The 24723-nt window shown below is 41.6% G+C and overlaps 1 protein-coding gene across 3 annotated transcripts in view; it reads left to right on the top strand.

The window, feature by feature from the left end:
- Nucleotides 1-7887, top strand: part of rbms3 (RNA binding motif, single stranded interacting protein) — a 122719-nt gene extending 114832 nt beyond the window's left edge. For 2 of the 3 annotated variants that reach the window (XM_037264594.1, XM_037264593.1), the window contains exons 11-14: nt 693-803; nt 4878-4982; nt 6692-6810; nt 7691-7887. In XM_037264594.1, the coding sequence (XP_037120489.1) occupies nt 693-803; nt 4878-4982; nt 6692-6810; nt 7691-7694 (339 nt within the window). In that variant the 3' untranslated portion in view covers nt 7695-7887. The remainder of the gene's footprint in view (nt 1-692; nt 804-4877; nt 4983-6691; nt 6811-7690) is intronic. The other variant, XM_037264595.1, reaches the window with a different exon arrangement.
- Nucleotides 7888-24723: the final 16836 nt, after the last annotated feature.

Here is a 24723-nt window from a genome sequence, read left to right as displayed (position 1 = left end):
TTGTACAGCGTTTCAAATGTACCGCCGGGTACGAGTCCTTCAATAGCTTCGATGAGGCTTTTTACCGGGGACCTGGAGAATCCGATAATGGTAGGTGTCGAACTCGAGGCCCGTGGGCCCGATCCAGCCCGCTAGTGTGCATTAATCTGGTGGCCGTGTTAACATACGTTACAATATCATTTACATCATTTTATAGATTTAATTCTACAAGTTTTTTTTCATCCACATATTGACTCAAGTGTAGGTTAGTGTAGCTCCAAAACTCGCGAGGCCCCCCTTGTACTATTAGACGACAGCGTTCTGACACTCTGCTGAAAATCCTTCATTGTGTTAAATTTCCCCACACACAAAGTGAGAAGCGACACAAGCTGAGCTGTGGAAAATGGCTTGAAGGGTTTATGTTCCTCACGGAGCATCAGCATTTGGAATGAAGTACTCTCGTGACAGGGAAAGAAAGAGCAACATGTTTCCCTTGTGTTCCTTGGCAGTGTGAAAGCTTCCAGCATTCTCACCCATCCATTAGGGAAGACCTGCCGAGCATCCAAGAAAAGAAAGCTGCTTAGCAATCAATGAGCCGCACCGGCTAGTATTATTTATGCATCTGCAGTACCTTGTCTTTCTTTCTTTCAATTTCTTGTGTGTCTATGCACTAAGACTAAAGATGTTGTGCTCCGTTTGGTTTGTTGATCCAGGGTGCAGTGATCACGCCAGCCATGGACCACACTATGTCCATGCAGCCTGCCAGCATGATGGGTCCCCTCACTCAACAGATGAACCATCTGTCCCTAGGCACTACAGGAAGTGTGAGTACCCCTTGCATGTGGACTGATCCTCTTCTTTTACATGATTAGATTGCGGATAGAGTGGAATCTATATATTCTATTAGGAATTGGAAAAGAATTCTATTTCATTTCAATCTTTCTGTGAAATATATCCTTGGTTGACATTGTCAGAGAGGTAACAATATTGTGGTCCAGGTGTTCCCATTACTTTGAAATGTGCTCAAAACTGAGCATTAGAGTGTAAAATGTTTGTATTGAATCTCATTAGATGAGAAAAAATGAACTGTAGGGGATACAAAGGCCTTAACGTTTAACCACAATGTGCGAGTGAAACAATACTGAGCAGTTAGCAAGGTGTCAGTGACCGTGATGGTCCTGTCATGAATGACCAAGCATAATCTGCCCCAGCTGTGCTAACAGCCAGGATTAGACATACTCTAGGCTCATCCACAATGATGGCTTTTGATATCTGATCATTTGTACAAGAGGAACAAGGTAAAGGCAGTCTTGAATTTTCTTTGCTTCACCACTTTTCTGTCCGCTTATTATTTCTCCATCGGTGAATATTCGAGGTGAAATCTGGGGGATCATCCAGCAACCTGCTTGGTTTCCATATAAGGCAAGCACGTTATCTGGAAAACACACGCAGTGGTGTCAACTAAATCAGTTTATCATTGAACCGTAGCGCTTGGTGAAAATGTGGTTCAACTGTGAAGGCCAGGCGCCACACCTCAGAATACTCTTGGCTGATCCGCAAACTGTGTAGGGTTGCGGCTTTCCTCCTCCCATGGAGAAAAGAATCCGACGGCCCTGGTTTGGTGAGCGTAGCTTTCCCAGAAACGTGTCTTGTTGACAATCAGCTTGGATGTTTGCTGTGTTGTGAAGGAGAAGTAAGGAAAACGTCACCTTGTGCTAAGAAAGTGTGACTCCGTGCTCGTCTGTTGGTCACTGCGTTGGAATGTGGCTTTTTTTGGGTTCTTTTTTTTAACCCACCACAAGATGGTTTAAAAAGGCTGTGAAAATGAAAATATTTGATGGATTGCAAACGACACCACCAGTTACGTATTGAACAGAATATGGCCGTACGCTCATTGTCATGATTTGTGTGTAATTTGGGGAATTTCTAACCTATCGCATTGTCTTCTCTTCTCTTGGTCTATTGAAACACTTTAAAAGTGTCAAATATCAACATACAACATAAGTAAGGTAACATAAAAGTCAAGTCATGAAGGAGATGTTTTATTCAACAAAAAAGGTCATCTTTATAACACCGTTGGTCTGAATGTCATTTCTTATCTGATTTCCTCCCTTAATATGTTCACACCAGGCTTTATTGCTTGTAAACAATAAAAGAACATTGTTGCCCGAGCGTCTGTTACTGTTTTCACAGCTCACTAAATCTCATATAGATGCAAGACGGCGCTCCCCGGTCGGTGTCAGGTCGCGCTCAATCAAATAGTTGTCAAAACACAACCTGCATGCATGAGTTGTGTGTGTGTTTACTGTCAGTTACTTATGAACCAGTTGGCGGCGCTATGGCCTCAAACAACAACTCCATTTTCTTTGCTCATTTTGAGCAAGATGATTGCGGAATACTAAGGCACCTTAGGCGCGCTAGTTATGGATGACAAAGATGTGCCATCCGTAGTTCTTGGTGATTTATTGTGTCGCCTATTCCCTTGCTCATTTATTTACCGCCAGCGAGGTCTCAACACTTAGCAAGAGTCTATCAGTCATGCGTTCCGATTACAGAGTGGATGGCGCTTATTCGCTTTTTTCTCTTTTGTTTGGCTTTGCATGCGTGTTTGAGTGGAGGCGACAGTGTTTGACATGACAAGAGGTGACCTTCACTCCACCGTGTCTAGCTATCCTTTTTCTGTCATCCTATATACAAGCCATGTTTCTGTCGTCATGGTGACAGTGGTAATTGACAGCTTCAATGTCCACAGAAGACAGATTTGTGTGAGCTACCGGCCATTCTTTTATTGATGGAAAGTAGCACATTCGACTTTTGGAAGCTTTCTCCACAATGTTCTGTATTGTTTCTTCAGCCCCAATTGTTAATCGGAACTGTCTTGTCAAATGTCCCAGATTATTATATTGTATTATATTATATTATATTATATTATATTATATTATATTATATTATATTATATTAAATTATATTATATTATTAGTGCTGCTTAACTCATGCTTATGGTTAAAGGGAAAATTGTATTGAATCTTCTTGTTAAAGCTAAATTAAATTCAATATGGAGTTCTGCAGCCAAATATAACATTTCAAATGGACAGTCCCCTTTTGACAGGTACATTCCGATATTGCTAATTATCTCTTTCTTCACTTCATTTGCTTTCATGCAGCCTTCAGAAGTGAGTCGGCTGAATGGGTAAATGGGAAGGAGAAGATAAAAAAAAAGAGAGAGAGAGAGAGAGAGAGAGAGAGAGAGGGAGAAATTGGTATGCATGATTCTGATTTGCCAAGGAGAAGGTCACTTGAACAATCTCATAGGCCCTTTTAGATGATGGCAGGATGAGAGGAAGTGACAGGAAGGTGCACGAGAAGAAGGCTTGTGGTAATGTGTCACCAAGTCTGGCTATTCCACCTCAGCCCTTTGTGAGCGTGACAATGGAGACAGTGAGATAACCTTAAAGTCACCGAGAGTCACTCTCGCATAACAACTTCCCGTCTCGGGGCATCCTCCTGGCCGTGTATAGCAGCTACATTGGGGGGGGGGGGGAGTTAATCATCCATGTCTATGGCCTTTAGCTTCTCTCATTAGCAGCGAGCGGTGGAGCCATACCCGATCCATTAGCAACACCGCTCGTAATGACACTTCACCGGCACCACCGGGCCTGCAGCCAAATAATGCTATTACTACATCCTACGTTGGACTGCTGTCACAAATTCTTACCATCAGTAAGGGGGAGGGAGGGGGGAGAATTAAGCAAAGAATTACACTTCCTTTTTCTGAGCTGGAGTGTGGAGGTAAAGAGGAAGCCCGGTGGCTTTTATCTGATTCCACATCCGTTTGCACTGTATTGCAGCAGCATTATCATCCACGCTTCCTTGTCTGGAACACACACAATATGAACAATTATTATGCATTGGTGGGGGAGGTCCAAATAGTCCATCATAAAAAAGATCGAGGCCACACTGCAGATAATGGAGCATGTTGTAATTAAAACACACAGACCAATCATGCCTGAGTCATGTTGCATGTGAAAGTGTAACCCAACCTGTGGCACATCTGTAAAACGTCCATCATGGTGCGAGCTAAGAGCCAGTTAAAAGGGGCATGGGGGAAGCGTGACTAAAGGAATGGCCGCCACAAGTAAGGGGGCCTTCCCTTTCTTCTCTTTTTGCTCCTCCTTTCATTCCCTGTAGCGGCTTTTTTCTATTTTCCATCTTTTTCCTCTGTTGTGGCCTTGCACATTTGCCTGCCTGTGAAGTCTTGATGATACAGCGGGACATTTCCTCCTCCGCCTCCGCCTCCTTTTTTGCTCGTTTACCTCACATGCTCCTCTGTTTGGCTCTCATGTAGAGTGCACTGGTATTCTTTTGGCGCCCTCCAAAGGACATTGGGTGAACAAAATGAGTTCACAGTAACACACAAAACTCTGGATGTACCATCATTATGAGCCACAATAAAAAAGCAATCATCAAAATTCAGACAGCAGTTTTATCATTACCTTAATATATATTGCACATAACACAGTGCATGAATATAAATAAAAACAAACCATTTACAACAAAATCAACTATGACAAAGCACCTTTCAATTCTGCATTTCCTTGTCCCCGGTCATTTCTTTGTGACAATTGTCTGCGCAAATTAAAACAGGACTTTTATGCAGCTGGCCAAAATCCACCTCCACAATTGTGGCTATAAAATAAGAACGCAAAGACAACAGAGACTCTCCACTCTTGGCTTTTTAGCCACGTTAGTATGAAACTAAAAATATAGTCGTCTTGACTCTTTGCTTTTAAGCCACATGTTGGTATGAAACTAAAAATATAGTCCTCTTGACTCTTAAGATCATTTCTTGAGTGATTGTTTGCAGGGATGCTAATGCATGTCATTTGTGTGTGTTTCAGTATATGACTGCCGCCGCCGCCGCCGCCGCCGCCGCAGCAGCGCCTATGCAAGGGACCTACATTCCCCAGTACACTCCTGTGCCTCCAACAGCCGTCCCTGTCGAAGTAAGACTTCCAGGCACCGTGTGCTTAGAATCAATAATCGCCAGACAATTTAGCAAAAGACTTACTTCATTACTCCTGACAGGCCAATCACTTACGCTCCTATAACATTAACCATTTCTGAACCAACTCACAAATAGCCTCTTAACAAACACATTTTTTAAAGCATACTTTCAATTGCTCTTCTTTTACAAATAAATGCGCTGGCCCACTACCAATAAATAAAAATAAAAAAGCACAAGCAAAGCAAGCTGACTCAGGTTTTACGAGAAACCCTCTATCGCCATAACTTTAAAATTGTCCAGGATGTTATTCCCTTACTCAGCATGCTGACTAAGGCAAAAAAAAGAACTTTTACCTGATGTCCTCTTTTGCCTGGACTTTGAAATAACTTAGTGTTCATTAATTTGGCTGCCATGCAATTTTCCAGTGTATTTATTTTTTTCTTTCTCTTATAGACCATCTTTAGAACCCAAAACCATCATTTCAGTTTTTTTGAGATTTCAAAAACTCAGTGACATCCTTTTATGCTTAGCGGGACATAGTAAATCAGAGTTTCCATAGGATGGAATCTCGGGGCAGCAAATAAGATTTCTATCTCCGGATATAATATCCAAAACATGGTCACCCTACTCCCTAGTATTTTACATTTGAGTAGCTTGTGGAGCATATGACAAATCATGAACACGGAAGAGTGGGAAAGCTGTCTGGCAGCTGACACTGTGGTCGTATTTAGATGGACTATCAGTCGTGTGTCAGATGACAGGAGCTCAAGTGAGATGCAGTGCAGCCGCCGCTGTCTCCCTCCCTCCCACACACGCACACACACACACACACACACACACACACATGCTTGGGGATTGTAGGTAGCCGAAACACACACATCTATCAGCCAGCCGCAGCGCTCTGGCTAGCCCCGCAAGCACAGACAACGACAGTTTCCCCTTGACAGACACATTAGTTTCTCCTCTCTTCTCCGAAAGGCAGGCGCATGCAGAAGCGGGCGGGAAGGCGGCAGAGAGATGTAGTCGTAGTGTCGCCTCGGGCCCCTGTTTCCCGTTTCCATCTTCCTCACCAGTGTCCACTCAGTGCCGGCATTAGCGGCCCAGCGGATATCGATGCATCATGTGGTGTCTGGAGGGCTGATACGTATATAGACACCTTGCAGTATCTTTGAGAGCTTGTTAAAAGTGATTGACATGATGCGGCCAAACATAGTTCTAATATAAAACAGGTTGTTGTGAACAATTCAGTGAGGGGAAGAAAAAAATCCTCTTTAGCTTTGTGCATATATTAAAAAGAAACTCTGATGGCTCGCCGGAAAATGAATGGCCAGAGTGTGTGTGTTCTTTCCATTTGTTTTCTAAATAATGATATGCACACTGGTGCGGCTGCACTGTACGTTCTTCCAATTATCTGTTTGTCATCCCAATTTCCTTATTAGCTTCATTATTAGATAAATGGCATTTGGAAATGGAAATGTTGTTCACTGCTTAAATGAACTGGCTCATTTCCGCTCTAAATGAAATGTTCAAATTCAAGACAGCAATACCTGCTTATGAACCACCCAATCAAATTCTAAAGCTCGATTTAATCCCATATTTATTAGCAAGGGTTAGCCTGCGTTATTATTTCTCCTATTACGTACGTATATAGTGTGCATCAGGAGGTTGCATTTGAAGTTGACCCTTGACCTCAATGTGGGTTCTCAGGGAGTGGTGACGGATGCCTCCCCTCAGACTCCCTCATCACAGGAGGTGACTGGCCAGCAGCAACAGATTCAAGTGGACGGTGGCGCCGACCACATTTCTGCTTACTCGTACCAGTCCAAGTAAGTCTCATGTGGAAAGGGCAGTTATTCCTTACGTTTGTCGTTTCCGACCGCTACACGACTCAGTCGGCCAGATGATGTTGTGTAACAGAAATAATGAGTCGGAATATAATATAGGCTTGTGGAATGCATGTGTGACGATGACACAATAAATGGTTGAAATTTTATTGATGTCATTTTAAACTGAGAATGTAGGGCCAAAAAGATATCTTTTTGAAATAGCCTCAAGCATTTTAATTTGGTTGTCTTATTTATTTATTGTGACTATAAAAGGAAAGGGCTTTTATTTGAATCGGTTGAACAGTACTATCGAATGTGATTTTAATACGTTCCGAAACGCGTGTGTCGTAAATTGTGTCCTTGCTGACAACTGACGTTTTTGTTGCACTGTAAAACCTGATGAGTTAGTTCATTTCAAATGGTCGGAGGATTGCAACAATTCATTTATGTTTAATATAGTAACTCAAATTACAATAATACAATAACACAGATACGTATGTATTATTAAAGTGGATTAAGCTCGACTTCATCATTACTCAAAAGAAATTGACTTTCATTTGCATAGCTCTATTTGAACTTTGAGGTACGACATCTTCACCTAGTGATGACATAAGGTCAGGAGCAACTTGGGGTTCAGTATCTTGCTGGAGGACATTTCAACATGCTTCAGTTCGGACTTTAGTGACACGTGAAGGTTACGAGTTGAGACTTCCTTGCTACTTGCATGCCTCTGGCAGCAGCATTTGGAACTTTTCTGATTCTGTTCAGACTGCCTCTCTTAGTCCCCAGCCTGGAAGGTCATCTTTATTGCTTTTTCTTTTGCTCTATTTTGATTGCAACTGTATCTTTTCTCTCTCCATGTCTTCTCCTTTCCCATCAGATAGCAACGGCCTGAGAGAATGTTCCTGTGACAGCGTTGCCTTGAGACATAAGGTGGCTGCACTGTGAATGTGAGGGGGGAATGTAGGGGAAGGAAAGAAAAAAAAGAAAAAAAAAGAGGAGATTGCTTCCAGATTGCCCAGGCACCAAAAAGAGACACTTTTTTTCATTTTCTACCTGGTCAACTAGGAAAAAAAACAAAAACAAGGAAGCATTGGATGCTGAGAAAAAGGGTTTGGGATATTGTGGGGGCACAGTGCAAAGAAATGAAAGTTTACGTGGGAAAACCTGCCCAAAGGGCTGGGCGGAAGGAAGGAAGGAAGGAAGGAAGGAAGGAAGGAAGGAAGGAAGGAAGGAAGGAAGGAAGGAAGGAAGGAAGGAGATTTTCTCAAAGAAAATTCTCATCCAATTTAACAACGAAAAAAAGCAAAAACAAAAAAAAATACAGAAAAAGACAAAAAAAAGGTTGAATGTGAAGTTTATTTTGTAATTAGAAAGAGGGAGTCATGTTTGAGATACACACAGAGATTGTCTTCCTCAGATACTAAGCTAAACGTTGTTTTCAATATGTTTTATGTTCTAGTGTTAAATTTTACTTTTCTAGATATATTTGAGAAAAAAAAGTGTTTGTTTGTTTTTTTGTTGTTTCTTTCTTGAATCTTCATGGCCTTAATTTTAAGGGCGCCAGTGACTTTTTTGCAAGTTCAAGTCTGACGTCTGGTTGGGGGCGGAGTCGGGGGGGCAACACACAACAGAAACATAAGCCAGTCAGTATTTTGGACCACTCGGAAGGTTCGAGAAACTGGATGTGTCATTTAAAGAGGAAACAGAATCTATCACATAAGCTGTACAGATTTAATAGAGAAGAGCTTTTTTTTCTTTTCTTCACAAGAAGAATGCTTTGATAATGATTATGTCAGATGTAACAATGTGTTAAAAGAACTAAATGCCTGTTGCGGAAAGACTTGAGCTCTGAAGAGATTTTTTCACCACGAGGAAGAAGAAAAAAAAAAAAAAAAGAAAACTATAAGGAAACGTCCTGCGTCTCGGATGCAGTCTGTCAGCAAAACGCTGAACTCGCTTTTTTTTATGGTCATCATTATTATTTACCAAGCAATGTTGCTGTCAATGACATTACAGCTTTTTATCTGCCACATTTTACATTTTCTTATGAGCTTTAAGATGTTTTTAGCCCGCTTTGCTTGTCACACTGCGAATCTTAAAAAAAAAAACACGAGAAAAAAAAATGTATAAAACGTGCAAAAATACAAAAACAAAAAAATGGCAGTGAAACAAAAACAGTAGAGTATAGGAGCTTATGGTTGAGATCAATCAGTGCAAAAGCAATAGAGGAAATTGTTGACAATTTCTGTAGTCTTTCCTAGTTGTGGATCAAATGCAGCCCATGGACGGCCATTTTTATACCAAAGATGAAGATACACTCTGAACCAGAGGTTGTTGTTTTTTGTTTTTTTTCCCCGTCTCATTTTTAGTTTCTGTTGGTTGTTGTTGATGTTAATGATGGTGTTGATGTTGATATTGCTGTTGTTCTTGTTGTTGATGTTGTTGCTCTCGTTGTTGTTTTTTTTCTTTTATTTGACCTTGACGGCCGGACCAGTCCTTAAGGATCCTTCATTAGACACGCACACACACACTCACATGTCAAACCGTACTTTGATGCATGATGTGGCACCAGTGGCAGTTTTCTTATTTTCTTTTCATTTTAATGTCACATTGTTGATCAAACAGCCTGAGTGAGATTTACATCTTTTTTTTTTAATACTAACATCACACAGGGGACATTTGTGTAAAGTGATCAAGGAATGTTGCTTACTAAGCCCTGCTCTTGTTTTTTTAGCTTCTATTTTTTTTTTGCTCTAAATCAACTCTCTCTTTGTATACAAAATGATTAACTTGTCTGTCGTGTTTTAAAGACACTCCGAAGGGATTTCTGACCAAAATAAAACAAATGAGGGTTATTAGTGAATTCTTTAGGTCAATTATATTTGAAATACAAATTTCAGAGATTGAAAGCCCACGCACGGTTGACATATTTATCATCATATGACATATGTTGTTATACGAGCTGCCGAACCTGCAACTGGTGTGAAACGGTAAGTAGATACCATTAACCTAACCTGGCTGCCCAGTACAATTAGGCTAAAGTGAGAAGAGGAATAACGGAATGTACACCAGGTTGATGTCACTTTGGGCCTTCTTGGGTAGCACAAACAAACCACAGCTCATCTCATTGAATCGTCCACAAGCTGCATATGCTTTCATTGACTTCAGCATGCCTGGCAGGCATTTGTGCCCATGTTAAAGCAGCCTTGCACCCCCAAAACGTTTTTGTCCCCGCTTCACTGGCACCACTAACGTGCAAAGGCCATGGCAGTTTTTTTTGCTCTAATTTTCCCTTCACTGTCATTCCCTCCCTTGTGCCCCATCTCATGCCCTCTATGAGCAGAACCACAAACCAATTTCAGTCATCCTCCCAATGAGGCTTGACGGGTCCAATTTGTCTCCCTGTGGGACAATAGTATCCACTCCTGTGTCCCTCAAGATAACAATTTCTTCCAGAAAAAGGGAAAGCTTTGTGTTCTGTGATGATTGTAATTAAGCTGGAGTTGGTCACCCAACCATGCAAATCCCAAGTCCAGTGTTGCTGCACTTTATTTTGCGAACTGATGGCAATGGAAAAATCAAGAAATGAAATCAGAGGTCCTTGATTGGGTTGAAGTCTGGGGGACAGACCATCCACCAGCACATGATCTGACATTGGATCTGAGAATCTCCTCCTGGGACCTAACAGCAGTTGGTGTTCTCCACAGCTTTTCCAGACTCGCTCTTGTCTGCGTTCTATTCTGTGCCAGCCTGCTCTCGTTTGCAAAGCAAACAGGGCTATCTGATGTTCTCTGCCCATCAGACAGCTTGGTGCCAGGCTGTGAGCACAAGCCCCACTTGTGGATTTTGGACGAATACGCCACCCTCATGGAGTCTGTTCCTGACCGTTTGAGCATACGCATGCACTTTAGTGGACCACAAGGAGTCATTGGCAGTGATCAAGATATCCAGGTCCTTCTATTCTGCTACGTTGTTGCCTTCCTGGTCTGCTAGCTTGGTAGCTCCTCCACATGCTTGACACTGCGTTAAAAGCCACAGCTAACCTGGCCCAGGCACATCAAAATGGGCCACAGGTGGAAGGGTGCTACTTGCTTCTCCTTTGCACAACATTAGGTGGTGAACTTAATTCACCATTGTGCGATAGCATTCAAACTGGATTTGACTTGGACTGTGATGGTTGTGTTTCGCTTATGTTCTCACAATCAAACGGTGCATTTAGTGCCTTTTAACTGAGCTTTCATATCATTCTGTATTTAAGAAGTAAAGCACATTAAGGAGCTTGCTTGAAAACTGTAACATAACATGATCGCTTCGGTATGGTGCTAAAGGATTGGCTGTCACTGGCTTGTGCCTTCAACCCCGTTTCATATATGCCCCACCCATATTTGAAACAATCACCATTTTATTTTCCCCCGTGCTGACTTTTAATAGCTCCAGAGGTCCAACCCGTAAGAGCTCTCACGACAGTCATCCTCGTAACGTTCAATCGAATCAACCGCCGTCTTTTAGCTCTCTTGACTTTGACCTGCCACTCAACCATCCATACCTGGGCTTTACATCTTGTAAAAGTCTGGCACATTACGACTGCCTGGTCCCACTTTTATTTCCTTCCTGTCATTTCTTCATCCCCTGTACGCGCAAGGGGTTGTTTTACGGAGCAATTCTGTTTCTCAACGCGCGTAGCTATAAACTTCTCCTGACATTAATTATCCAAATAGAACTCATAATGCAGAATGTGCACGTTGGCGAGTATAGCCATTCCCAGAAATGGCCTGAGATTCAATAGTAATGGAATTATGAGAGAGGGAAGAAAAACACCACAAATAGGAAGACATGCATCATTTTTGCTAATGGAGAATCAATGCGGGGAAAGAGGCATGAGTTTGCTCCTAGTACACATTTATTATAGTTCCCCATAGATCTGAAATATGAGCGAGCTAAACAAACAGAAGTGGAGTTTTCTTAATGGCGCGCCGTCCGGGTGCTTGCTGCAAATTGTGTCTCATTTCCATCCGTTTGTGGCCTCATCCTAAAGGCACCATCAGCATCATTGGGGCATCGTTTGAACCCTGTTCAGGCAGGCAATTGACGCTGGCTTGTCTTTGAAATGTGTTCACTCACTGCCCTCTGCAGGTGGACAATTTGCCTGTGAATTTTGCATTCAAGGGAGTGTGGATGCGTCCAAAAAGAATCTCATTGCAATTGTTTGTCTTGTATGTTAGTCTTACACTCAAATAAAAGTAACACTAAAATGAAGTGCTGGAAGGCTGCCACACACCATGGCTCCAGGGAAGGATAAAAAAACAAAAAAATCGACTGTCGCTTTAGCCAGATTGTACTGAGCAGCCAGGACAATGACAACATTTTTTGCAGTGACCCTTTGTCCAAGCATATTTAAGAGGGGGGGGGGGGGGGGGGCAGTGACCCCACAGACCCTCTTCTAGCTCCGCCATTGGGGTGAATTTTGTCAGTTTGTTGACAATATCCTGCAGTAATGACCCTCATTTGTTTGTCACATCAAGCCTTTTCATATTTTAGAACGATACTACCGGAAACATGCAGTAAACGTTGGCAAATGAAATCTAGGACAACCCTAACTGGATGTATATACTGAGAGATTTGATTAGAACAAAAAAATGACAAAAAAGAAAAAAGGTGTTGTATCATCATTCTGTTTTCCCCTCACAGTTTTAAAATAATGTGCTATTTTTGTTTTCTTTTCAGTCTGTCACTCCTCTCTCAGAATCTCTTCAGCTCTCCTTAAGTGCGTTAAGTGCGTCACTCTCAATGCACACGAGGCTGCTCCTATTCGTTCACTTACTTTCACCATCGGGTGGAAGCGAGAGACGTGGTTCAATAACTCATCACATGCCAGGCTAACACACACACACACACACACACAGTCGCATAATGCAGCAAGAAAATTGCTCCGAGTGCCCTGGCCAAAACACACATACACACACACAAACAAAACCCAGCAAGAACAGGGACCTCCTGCTTTTTAATTGATGCTTCGGTTGACTTTTGATGAAAGCAATTGATTGGCCACACAGGGCTCGGAGCGCAGTCATGAGTTAAATCAGCTCCTTGACAAATACACCATGCATCAATCACTAGGAAAAAGGCTGACCAGGTTGTTGATATGAAGCGCCCGCCGTAGGTAGAAGAGGGAAAAAAAGAAAACTGCTACTTGGACAGCAGAGCGACTTTTGTTTTCTGTTGCTTTCTATTGCTTTATTTGTATTTTTTTACTTCACTTGTCTTCAGCACCAGGCAGGCAGGCAGGCAGGCAGGCAGCCAGGCAGGCAGGCAGGCAGGCAGGACGTGTTCACGCCTTGCACATGCTGCTCAGTGTGTGTGATCTTTGAGAAGCTATCTGTACATCTGTGGATGTGAACTTGGATTTAATGAGTCTTTTTTTTCTCTCTCTGATGAAGCTTTCAATTAAAAAAAAAAGTGTCAAAAAGCACCAAAGACTGCTGTTATCATTCAATTTGCATCATGTGGGTATTTATGGAAGCATTCATTATGCAAACAACTCCCGTCATTCTCCTCTCAGAGGACCACGTGTCATCTTTTCCATATCTGCAGCGGAAGCCCCGTTATTATGGCTGTGCTTGATGGCACCTGCTACACGCTTGACCTTGTATCTCAACATCCGACTCATAATTACAGCCTTGGCAAATGGAGCCCCCCCCACCCCTTGATGGGATTACCCCCGATCACAGCTCAAGCGTACTTGATTGGGCGTAAAGTGGTCATAATCAAAGATGGAGGAGCATCCCGGTGGTTGGGGAGCCGATCGATGGCAATCAATCTTCCTCTTCGCTCTTATTTAAAGCCAATCAATCGGCGTCCTTGTCACCACCCGGAGACGCCTGTACAGTCGATACGGGCGGATGCAGTCGCCGCTTGCCTGAGAGCGTCTTCCCCCACCCAGCAAGATGAAAGTAATGAGGGGGACGAAGGACATCTTAATAGGGAACAATTGACTCCTTGAAATGGATTGAATGAATGTGTACATGCTCTCAAACGTGTCAGGATGGAAGGAAGACGTATCTTGATGCCTTGGTCACCAACGATCTGGTTCTTAGAGCTCTTTGAAGCCAAACAACCTCCTCGAGGTAGATATATGTATGTATGTATATTCTTGAGACCAGAAACGTGCGGCAATAACTACCAATCAGCAATTTAAACACTTTCAAGTATATCAAGGTATCATCTGGTGTTTTATTAGAGAGATGCACGCCTCTAATAACTCTATATCTACGTATATAGCAATATATACTAGATATAGATATTTCTAATACTATAGTGAATACTGAAGTCCCACTTCAAATAAACAGATCACACCTCATGTAATACGATACGTATATCGAATGGTCTTTTACCGTCGATGACTGTCTTTTGAATTTTCTCTTTTTTAAATGTATTAAACATGTTATGTTCAAGAAGAGCCTATGAAATGCATAGATCAGCAAGAGCCCGTATCTGTCCGTTTCATGCCCTTGTCAACTCCTCCTAATCTTCCCATATCCCCTTCTTGCCGTCTTCTCAACGACATGGCTTTAGAATGTGAGATAAGGCAGTGAAATTCCCCAAATTCCGTCTCACTCCTCTGGAGCCTAATAGCTGTTTTATCAGGTTGGAGAGATGTAGCAGAGCAGAGCACCACAAGGGTGCAGCATACCAACACTGATGTTATCTTTGGCTGGAGCTGAAAACAGAACACACCACAGCTGGATACAGATCAAGAACATCTCCACGTCAAGCGTTTGCCATCTGCTGAATGCTTATATTGATTGAGAAGGATGTGTACATACGTATACCCTCCTTCCTTGCTGTACAAATACGACAATCGACTTGTACGTGTGTAGGATTAACAAACCGAGAACCTGGTGTTAGCTGATGGCAAATCTTGGCTGAAGCTTTTACCAGTATATGAAGACAACTACATCCCATACTTGTCTGAGCTTGCTGGTTATAATATGTATTATTCATGCACATGTAATGTACCGTATACATTATACTATATGTAAATACATACATATATAAGTGCATGTATGTTTATATATGCGTGTGTGTGCGTGTGTGTATTTGTGGAACTTCCGTGTACGCCTCGAGCACTTTTTGGGATTCAATCAACAATCTGCGGTAGTCAGCAAGCAAACAGACACCTGGTGCTCCCTTATTAGCTTATACAGCACTAAAAGAGTCATAATTAACCAAAGTGGGACTCTGCATTGCCGTGCTCGACATATAAATGAAACGCACAGGTCTTTTCAGGCCTGGTTTCCGAATCACCTCAATATGCGTGTATTATATTTAAAGTATATATGCAGAAGTGAATGGTCTCCATTTTCAGTCTTTCAGAAACATTTCTGTGACCCTTTCTAGCCTCGTGCACGTCTACGATATTTGACGAAATATTCCGAGAGCCCCTGGTTCACATCAGGCAGTGCTTTTTGAAAGCAAAAAAAAACAACTGGTGAATGATATGCTTTCACAGATAAAATGAATGCTTGTAAAAATTGCGAGTCTGGGCAACTGTCAATTTTACCAGAGCATAATGATTTATAGCTCTTGCGCTCTCTCACACACAAACACTCAAAATAAATGAATAATGTCAAGTGTGGGGATATAGAAGTACATATATGTGGATATATGTAGATATGTATACTATATGTATATATCTATACGATATGTACATGTATGTATACTATAAGTAGATCTGGACATACATTTCTATCTTAAAGGCCAGCTCTGTCCATCTGTTAGCGCTGCCATAAGGGAGAGAAGAGTGATGATGATTCCAAGGTACCATGACTGACACACACCCTATAAAATAGTATTTTGGAAGTTTTTGTTGAAGTGGAGAGTCCAAAGTGTTCTCTTTTTTCTGCTTCTCAAGATGACAAACGATCAAGACACGTCGTGGCCCGCATCAACAATGCATTGCCTGTGGCTACGCACTCGCTCAAATCTCAGCTCCATTCACCATTTTCCTATGATGGATTACCGACGTTGCGTTGCAGGGATCAGGAGCACGGCCAAGTGCGTATTGAATGGTCTACTGACATTAGTGGAACAATTGTTTCCCAGGAGGCAGCACGGGAGGTATTGTTGTTCCCCAGGTGGCAGAGTGTGCCCATGAAAGCGACACCTCGTGACTTTGACGTTCCACTTTCTGTCGGCCACCAATTGGACTTGCTCAAAAGATATTGTTTGAAATGTCACCATGCACACTTCAGACTCCATTTTTGTCTATTCTTTACGGAATTGTCTTCTGAAGCTGGGTAAATCATTTGCAGCCATGTTTTTGTATTGGTTGAGCTAAAGAAACAATAGCAAAGTGCGTAAACTTAATGCTACTATTCCAGCAGATCCACATACACTGACCTTTTGTCTCTTTCCCATCAAGCCCAAACGCTAACAGGAAACGATAATAATAGCAGCGTTGGCATTGTTTCTAAATTTGAAATTGAGAGGCGAGGGAGCACCATGAATGTATCCAACAATAAATGAAGTTGGCTTGCATGGTCGCGGTTTGGCTTTTTTTAAAAAAAGAATTGATTTATTTGCATTCTTGCTTTTGATAGCTGCATAGTTGAACTTGTAGTGCAGGAAAAAATCGAATTGAAAATGTTAGCTGCTTGTGTGAATTTCATTCCTCACAATGTATGTCCATCAGATGTTGAGTGAGTTTCAAATAGTTCACTGCCACCACCGGGTGAAAGTGATGTGAGCTACGGCAACAATGAGAAGCCAGTAAATAGTTCCGTAATAAAACACGGGAGACTCAACATGCTCCGGGGGCTGACCTGGCACGCCGCTCGTGCAGATTTGTGAAACTGTGAAGGGAACACTGCTATAGATTTGTAAGGCCATAAAATAAAAAAGCTCTCGCCTCTGGAAAATCGAATGGCCTCCGAGTGTGAGCTCCGTGTGCTAAATCAGACAAACAGCCAGGGAAGAAAAGATGAGGACGCGTCTGTACTTTTCAAATCGTTGGCCTGTCCGTCAAAAGTTGGTTCAAAAATATTGCCTCGTTAAAATTAGAATCAGGAGATATTCGAATTAGAATTAGAATGAATATATGCAAACGATCATGATGTTTGGTTTTACTGTTGGTGTACCTTGTTCAATGTTGTTTTTTGTTTCCACTTTTGTCGTGGGCATTGTTCCTCGTGTCGATCAATCAGCGCCCACCAGTCACTCAGGTACATTTTTCTTTGGCTTTTCTTTGTTACTTTTCGTCTTGTTTGTTTATCCTTTGGTATGAGTCTTCCTTGTGCCTTTTGTTTTCTTTCCTTTTTTTTTTCAAGGTTCACGCTTCCTGCATCCCTACACTTTGGTTTTTCGTCTTTTGTTCCAACTTGATCACATAATCCTGCTTCACTTTCTGTTAACTAGGGCATGCGACCAACAACAAAAAGTTGCCAACTAACTTAGCAACTTTTCCAAGTCACAACTGATTAAAGCCATCTTGGACCACCAAAACACTTCAATAACAATCCGAAACATGAATACATCAAAATTCTCAGCATCTCAGGTAAGTATTTATTGAAATATTTCTTTTTGTTGTCATGTCATGAGATAAATATTTCCTGACCAATATGATTTCTAATATTGTTAATGAGTATATTCAGTGTTGTTTTAAAAATAGCATTGAAAATATTTTTGCCCTAAAATAACACTTTGTATTTGTTCCTGTTCTCCATATCAGGTTCCATGTTTTGACAGCATGGTAAGAGAATGGCGCCTATATGACAGAAGTCATGCCCTCCCTTGCACGAATAACAATGGCCATGATGGTGGACTGGACTTGCTTGAGGCCATCAAGCAAGGGGAAATAGCCTACTATAAATACATTACAAGGGCTGTGTCGGAGTCGACGGCCACTTGGCCGTCCTGGATTTGAGACTCTCCCAAAGTGTAAGCAAAAGGAAATAAATGATGTGTGGCACATGTGCAGCACACATAATTACATACATAAATAGCGTCCGCACAGCTGAAATGGATACCTCTCGAGCTGTGTTTCCTCCTCGAGGCCAAATGTTTTGGAATCTCTCCAGAATTATGCCGCGTTACACGTGTTATGTCTGCGGCAGACCAAAATCATGCTCCACTACAAAAGACATCTAAGAGGGGCTTGAACTTTCTTTCGTAAGTACTTCCATGTCCTTTATCAATGCTGCATGCGTGTGTGGAAGCAGGTCAGCATCTTTCCATGTATGTACCCGGTTGAGGCCCACCTATTTCATTAGTGAGCCATAAATGTGTTTACAAATGGACTGCGCTGAAATGTTGGAAACAGAAATGTTGGTCTTCCTGAAGAAAACGAAATTGTTAAGGTAAAGGGTTAGCTTTTAGTGTTTTGGCTCTGCATAATATTCTGAAGCCATGGAAAGTGTGTGCCTGTGCCGTCTTAGTAAAAACCAAACAGAATCGGTTGGGTTACCATGGTATCGGCTGGACAACAGGGGTACACAGTAGGGAAGATTAAGATGTGCAAACTGGAGCTGGCTCACGCTGTATGATGTTACCGTTCCACAACATTCCTTTTTCCAGGGAAGTATAGAAAACTTCAAGAGGGATTGAAATAAACAGCCAAAAGGGAGAGGCATGGAAAGAGTCGTGGTGATATAACATATGAATGTCTGGACACCATTGGCAGGCAGCTGCTCCCAAAGACATCTGGAGACCTCATTAGGCAACAAAAAATGGCCTCACCCTTGAGTGTCTATTATAGTTGATAGAAATACAATCACTGCGCTGATAAGAAGACACCAAGGGAGTCTCAGATAGTACATCATATTATTTGACAGCATTTCTGTTGATTTGATCAACCCAGAGTTAGTTCAGAGCAGAATGTTGTTTATGGCAAATGCACTGAAGACTCAGACTGACAATTCTTTTTGGCCTATGTATATGATTTGGTTTTTCAAGGGAGTTTTATAGTCGTCTAAAGTATTCTTTTGAAATACCTTACATAGTTGGGCACTCCACTTTCCTCTTTTAGTGCACTATAAATTGTCTCCAGCACAATAGGCCCACCAAAAAAAAAAAAAGAAATCCTAGCCTGTAATTTTCTGGTTGATCTCAGGTGACCAAACTGTGGCCAGAAGTAGCAGCGGCAGTTTTCCTGCGCATACAATACAACAACAAGCAGCTGCCACCATCATTGTTCTTACCCTCGGGCCAGCGGTCTAATCATGCAAACAGAGCGGGGGTCAATCGGGAAATCTCATCTCGATAACGACAGCGAGAGCAGCACGTATCCACCGCGTGCACCCTCTTTCCCTTATCAGATTGGAAACGTGGAGCTGTCGCTAGCGAGGGAAAGGAAACTTCACCTGGCTTCGCAGCTGCACTTGAAACAAAGAGCTTACACAGCAACCTGAGGTAGATACAGTCAGTTGAGCCAGAATAACATTGCCTTTTAACGAAGCTGGATCACGCTGGCTGGCTGGCTGGCTGGCTGCTTTAAAAAAATACAACTGCAGGAAGGTGTATTTCCTCCGCAGAATTGGAGGAAAAGGTCGAGCATTCAGCAAAAGGCCTGTTTCAGTAAGACACGAGCTCTCAATTGAGAATGATTGCCGTACATTAACGTTGACATTTATTTTTTCTTTGTCACAATTTTTATCCCCAGTCCCCAGGTGCCTTCATACAAATGGTCAGAAATGACCCAATTTCCCGAGCTTTTTTGGTTTTCGAGTAGGGCACTGCCCCATTTGCCCCGAAAGCAAACTCACGACTGGCTCCATTTAAGGTCAGTTGGGGTTACAGTGACCATTTCAAAGTAGTTAATTGCAGGCCAATTGATATTATATTTTTGTTGAATTATTTCATTGATTTATATTTCCTATGTTTCTTACCAGTATTAAGATTGTAAAAAATAAACAGCAAATTTATCTCCAATGGATGTTTCAGATTCGACTCGTTGATGAAAAGAAATACGAAACTCCAAAGGTCTATTTTTCCTCAACGACGTATCTAAATCATCACGTTATCAGGAGAGGTTGATGGGAGTACTCTCCTTAAGGACTTTCCTCTGCAAGAGAGCTGGCAGTGGCTCTGTTTGGATAAACACACTCCGATCTGGCAGAGCGAGATAGTGCCGACTTTACACGTAATTCACTGGCTTTGATGAATACGTGTGAAATGGATGCCTTTGTGCAAACGGGAAAAACATATCACATTTGGGACACGTCATTGCTTTTTCTTCATTACATGGTATTTGCTAACTTCTTTTTCGAGGATCTCCGCACACAATGAATCTCAATTTTAAATCAAGCTGCACATATATGAATCAAATAAATTGTTTTCTTAAATACTGGATATGCTGCATAGCTTTCCTCGAATGGAGTGGACCAAGAATATTGATCCCAATCCTTTCTTTAATTCATGTTAGTTTTAGGATTCTATCCTGCATTGAACACCGAGCGCATGGCTATGTTTCCATTTGTGGTTCTTATCAGTGTTGGGTCACGGTGGTATTTCCTGTCTCTAACAAGAGCAGAAGGTGGTGGCACAGGATGAGAGCTACTTCCTTTGTTGGCACACCCAACATGCACCCACTGGATGCATCCACCACTCACTTCTGCAGTGCACGGTGACAGCTTGCCCGTCCGTCGTTTTATTGAATTGCGCCGAGGTCAAACGGTCAAAGAAGTTCTACTTCTATTACCATCACTGACGTTGTTTCTCTCTGGATGGATCTTTACACTGGTTGATATGCTTTTTGCCAAGGGCAGCCTGGGTGGGGCTGCTGTGACATTGTATATTCCACTTTTTTCTTTTTTTGAAACTGTATATATACGTATGATTCATCTCAATCTTGAGCACATGTGCCCCGTTGGTGGATGTCGTGGTAGAAAATGGGCAGATGTGGTCCAAATGAATACAAGCAGCTGTTGCAAGCAGGGAGAGCTCACACCATCAAACACTGGGATGCTGTATATTTATTAGAAGTGGCTTCCTTGGGGAACCATGATCACTGGGTTTGCTCTGCAAATGTATTTGGACCGTAGCTGCTTGTGTGTATTTTGCAAGATGACTTGTTTTTGAATCCACCCATTCTCGCTCCCATAATGAGTCAAGTGGAAATTGACATTTGCATTCAGACCACTGCCTACGGTATACAGTAATTAGTCAGAAAATGCAAATGTGTATCACAAAATTGACTTATTATTTACTTATGTATTTACTTATTTATTTGTGTTGGTTTGCTTCTCTTTTTTAAAAAAAAAAAATATTCCAAAACATTCCAATGATTTCTTTTTATCATCATTCATTTCATTTATCATGATCAAACAGACCTCTCGCCTGTTGAAATTAAATTCAATGCCACTGATCCAAGTAACTTGGAGATGTGTAATTAACAAAACATTTGTTGGATATTTACTGAGAAATATTTCATGAAGAGAAGATATGAGATGTTAAAATTGTATATCTTTTAAAACGTTACCAGATTCAAATTCCAATGGCAGGGGTTTTTGAGTTTTTCCTTGCCCTTTTGGGAGCTTAAGATCAGGGGATGCTTTGAGAATAATTGTCAATTTTTGTCTATGTGAAGCCCTTTGAGACTGCTTGTGATTTAGGGCTATACAAATAAACTTGACTTGACTTGACTTGACTTGACAATGAAGCCGTTTGGCTGGCACAAAAGCCGAATTTAAACCTGGTCATATTTTTGATGTACTTTTTCTCCAGAGTAGCATGATTTCTGTGATTAATACTGTTCTAAAAACTGTTGCTGACTATTTATTTCTGGCAATTACAGAGTGCAAAATTGCAGCTGTAATTATTTTCCTGCAGATGTAACTTGAATGCAGTGAAACATTTGGACCTCTGCCACACTGTGGGACGACCTCATTGCTTACTCCTATTGAAGCATTTTATTGAGGGTAAGTCATAATTACATTTTCTTTTTGCAAAAATATCTCTGTAATTTGGGTTTCGTGAATGGTATGATCATCGTCTTCGTCGTCTGCTGGCCACAGACCAATGAGAGAACATACTTGTTAGTGTGTGGTACTTTTGAACAGATGCCAATCATCCACTTTTGATGTAAAGGAAAATGAAAAGACAAATGAATAATTGTTTTGGAGATTTGAATTGAATCAATCAATCTTGGGCAGGAAATTTGAAGTGCACATTCACATGAACTTGAGTGAGAAACAGGATGCTTTCCTATTACACAAAATGGTGCTGGGAATACTTCCTCACCATGTTGGCCCGCTTTCCATAACAAGTTTTGGCAAAGTTGTGCCCATTAATCATGTTCACTTGTCCCCAAACAATAACGCCAAAACTGTTGTGATCTTGTAGCTTGTAACCTTTTGACACTTTGAATATTAACTTTCCCTTCTTTGTCATGTTATGCGAGGAGTTAGAAGACAGAGAGAGTTTGTCGCTGTTAGAATAAGCCATTGTGCATCAGGAAAAGCACACTAATTCACTGTGTGGGTGATATTGTGTAAGACCCACTAGCTGCCCTTTTAAGAATCTTCTGTGTGTTGGAAAAGTGTGTGCAGAACCAAAAACCCAAAGTTGGTGCTATGCTAGAGATAATGATTCGTATATGGCGCATAGATTGACAGCAACGTGGATGGACATGGGTCAATCCAACTGTTTGTTTTCTGTGCTTCCAGAGATCAAATGCAAATTCATCTTTCTCGGCACTCTGTTGCAGAAATGTTGAAAGCTCGCAACCTGCATTGAGTGCTGTAAAGGTTTTGACATCTGTTTGAAAGAAAGACTAAAAAAAAAAAAAGGTGACAAATAATCCTTTGTCTCTCTCAGACATTGAATTATCTTCATGCGTATCCGAGGTGATAAAGCTCTTTCCTAATACTGCCGCTGAGGTGACATTTTCCTCAACAAAATTACAAAGAAAAGGGAAATGATATTTTTTGTGCTAATATGGTGGAGGGATTTGAAAACTTTGCTGAAACTAATAGTAAGTCCAAAAATCGGATCAAACACGATTTGGGGCAAAAAGTGAAGTTGTTGCCAGGAGGGAATTTAAAGGTTAAGCAAGAAAAATGTGTGTTTACTGCACTATGTAAAGAATATTATGCATGTAGGCAACACGACTTTGGAATTTCAGCACGTTTTCTTTTTTTTTTGGTCAAATGTAATCACGTCGTACTTGTTTGCCATCAGAATTATCTCAAGGCATGTGTCCAGAGATTTGTCATCAAGTTTCTCTGTTTGCTTTTGCACTCAAGCAAAGAAGCTTAGTGGGAATGCCAAGCACCTGCTATTGAACATAATACCATTCAGGATGTTTGTCTCACTTTTGTTTATCTGTGTTTGTGCAATGAGGTGGAAACAAATTTCAAAGGCACAACAACGGGAAAGAGAAAGGCATTTGAGAAGCACACATATAAAGGTGCGGAGTGAGTAAGTGTTGCGTGGTTGTTGTTGTAACCGAGCTAATAAGTTAGTTTGTTTGAGTTTTGAGGTTAGCGAGAAGGAGGTGGTTGTGATTTTATGAGGGAATGGTTGTTTTGGGCTCAGAGTGCAGCCGGATCTCCACCTTGTGGCTTGGACACCATCTTGCAGTGCTAAACTCCTGCCTGGCAGACACGCTACAGCGAGCAGGACACGCACACACCCTACGGCCCACACACGCATTCCCTAGCAACCAATGTAGAAACAGTCAAAAAAAGTGATTTTCATGTGCCCTGCGTGGTGTTTTCGACAAAAGTGCTCACCAGAATCAATAGAAAAGTTGTTTGATTAAAAAAAATGAGTGAGCCAGCACTGGGTGGGAGAAAGGGGAGGACGTCCTGTGTGGGGAGTGAAAAGCTCCAGGGTCACAAGGTCATGACTGAAAGCTGACATCAGTGCTCAAGTATGCAGAGCAAAAAAAAAAAACCACACCTAAGCAATAATGGCGGAAAAAGTATGAGGGTCATCATAGACTTAACCCCCCCCCCCGTGTGGCTTTAATAAAAGTATGAGATAAGAAGATCACAAATTGCGAATGTCTGGAAACTCCCTTGGAAAGTGTTTCCATTCGTATGTTTGCCATCGAATACAAAATCCCAATCTGGTTTGTGTTTGCCCAGCGGTGTGAATCAGACGGATGACGATAGCTGCCTCAGTGTTGCGTCACAAAAATGTAGCCCACCGCTGAGTCAACAGAGGGAGGGGAAAAAACAAAACAAGAAAAACGAGTCCCAACTTTTAATTTTAGACGCTTATCTGCTTTCTATTTCCCGCTCGTAAAGGACTTATTGCAAAGTAGCTGATTCAAGCCAATCTAAAAATGAGATCAATTTAAACATGCAATGGTGACCAACAGGGAGCAGGTTGCCCCAACGACCACCAGCAGCCCGAGGGAGGGCCTGTTCTAAAAATAGATCACCAGTGATGAGCCAAAGCCATTATAAGGATGATGTCAAAGTGAGCAATTGGAAATGGACACTTGCAGACATTTATGGAAGAAAAATGGCTGCCTGCATATTGGTTATAGTTTCTCCCCTATGAGAAATGAATAATATCGTTGTCAATAATATCACGTAGCTCTCGGTTTTAAAAAGGCTGATAAGAAGTGATGACGTATTGTTGGTCTTTCTCAAGTTATTATTTTCCCAACATGATTAAAGCGGATTATTCTGGATTAAATATGACCGCAAAAAAAGGTAAAGGAAGAAAAAATACGTGCTGATTAGGATTAACTCTGGAGCTAATCCTTTGCCGGTCACTGAAGTGAGGTCTCGTAAGGTATGATGAGTTCACGCATGATGTGCACATTTTACTGGAAGGCACTGATTTAGATTCCAAAGTTTCAGAGGCTTTTTTTTTTTAATAAAAGGTCAAATTCCATACCGTATGACCTCAATGGAATTCAACTTTAGAAGTCTCATTCTTGCTATGTAAATTATGAATTGG

The sequence above is a fragment of the Syngnathus acus genome, chromosome 11 (assembly GCF_901709675.1).
Source record: "Syngnathus acus chromosome 11, fSynAcu1.2, whole genome shotgun sequence".
NCBI lineage: Eukaryota > Metazoa > Chordata > Actinopteri > Syngnathiformes > Syngnathidae > Syngnathus > Syngnathus acus.
This window is presented reverse-complemented; position numbering and strand designations above follow the sequence as displayed.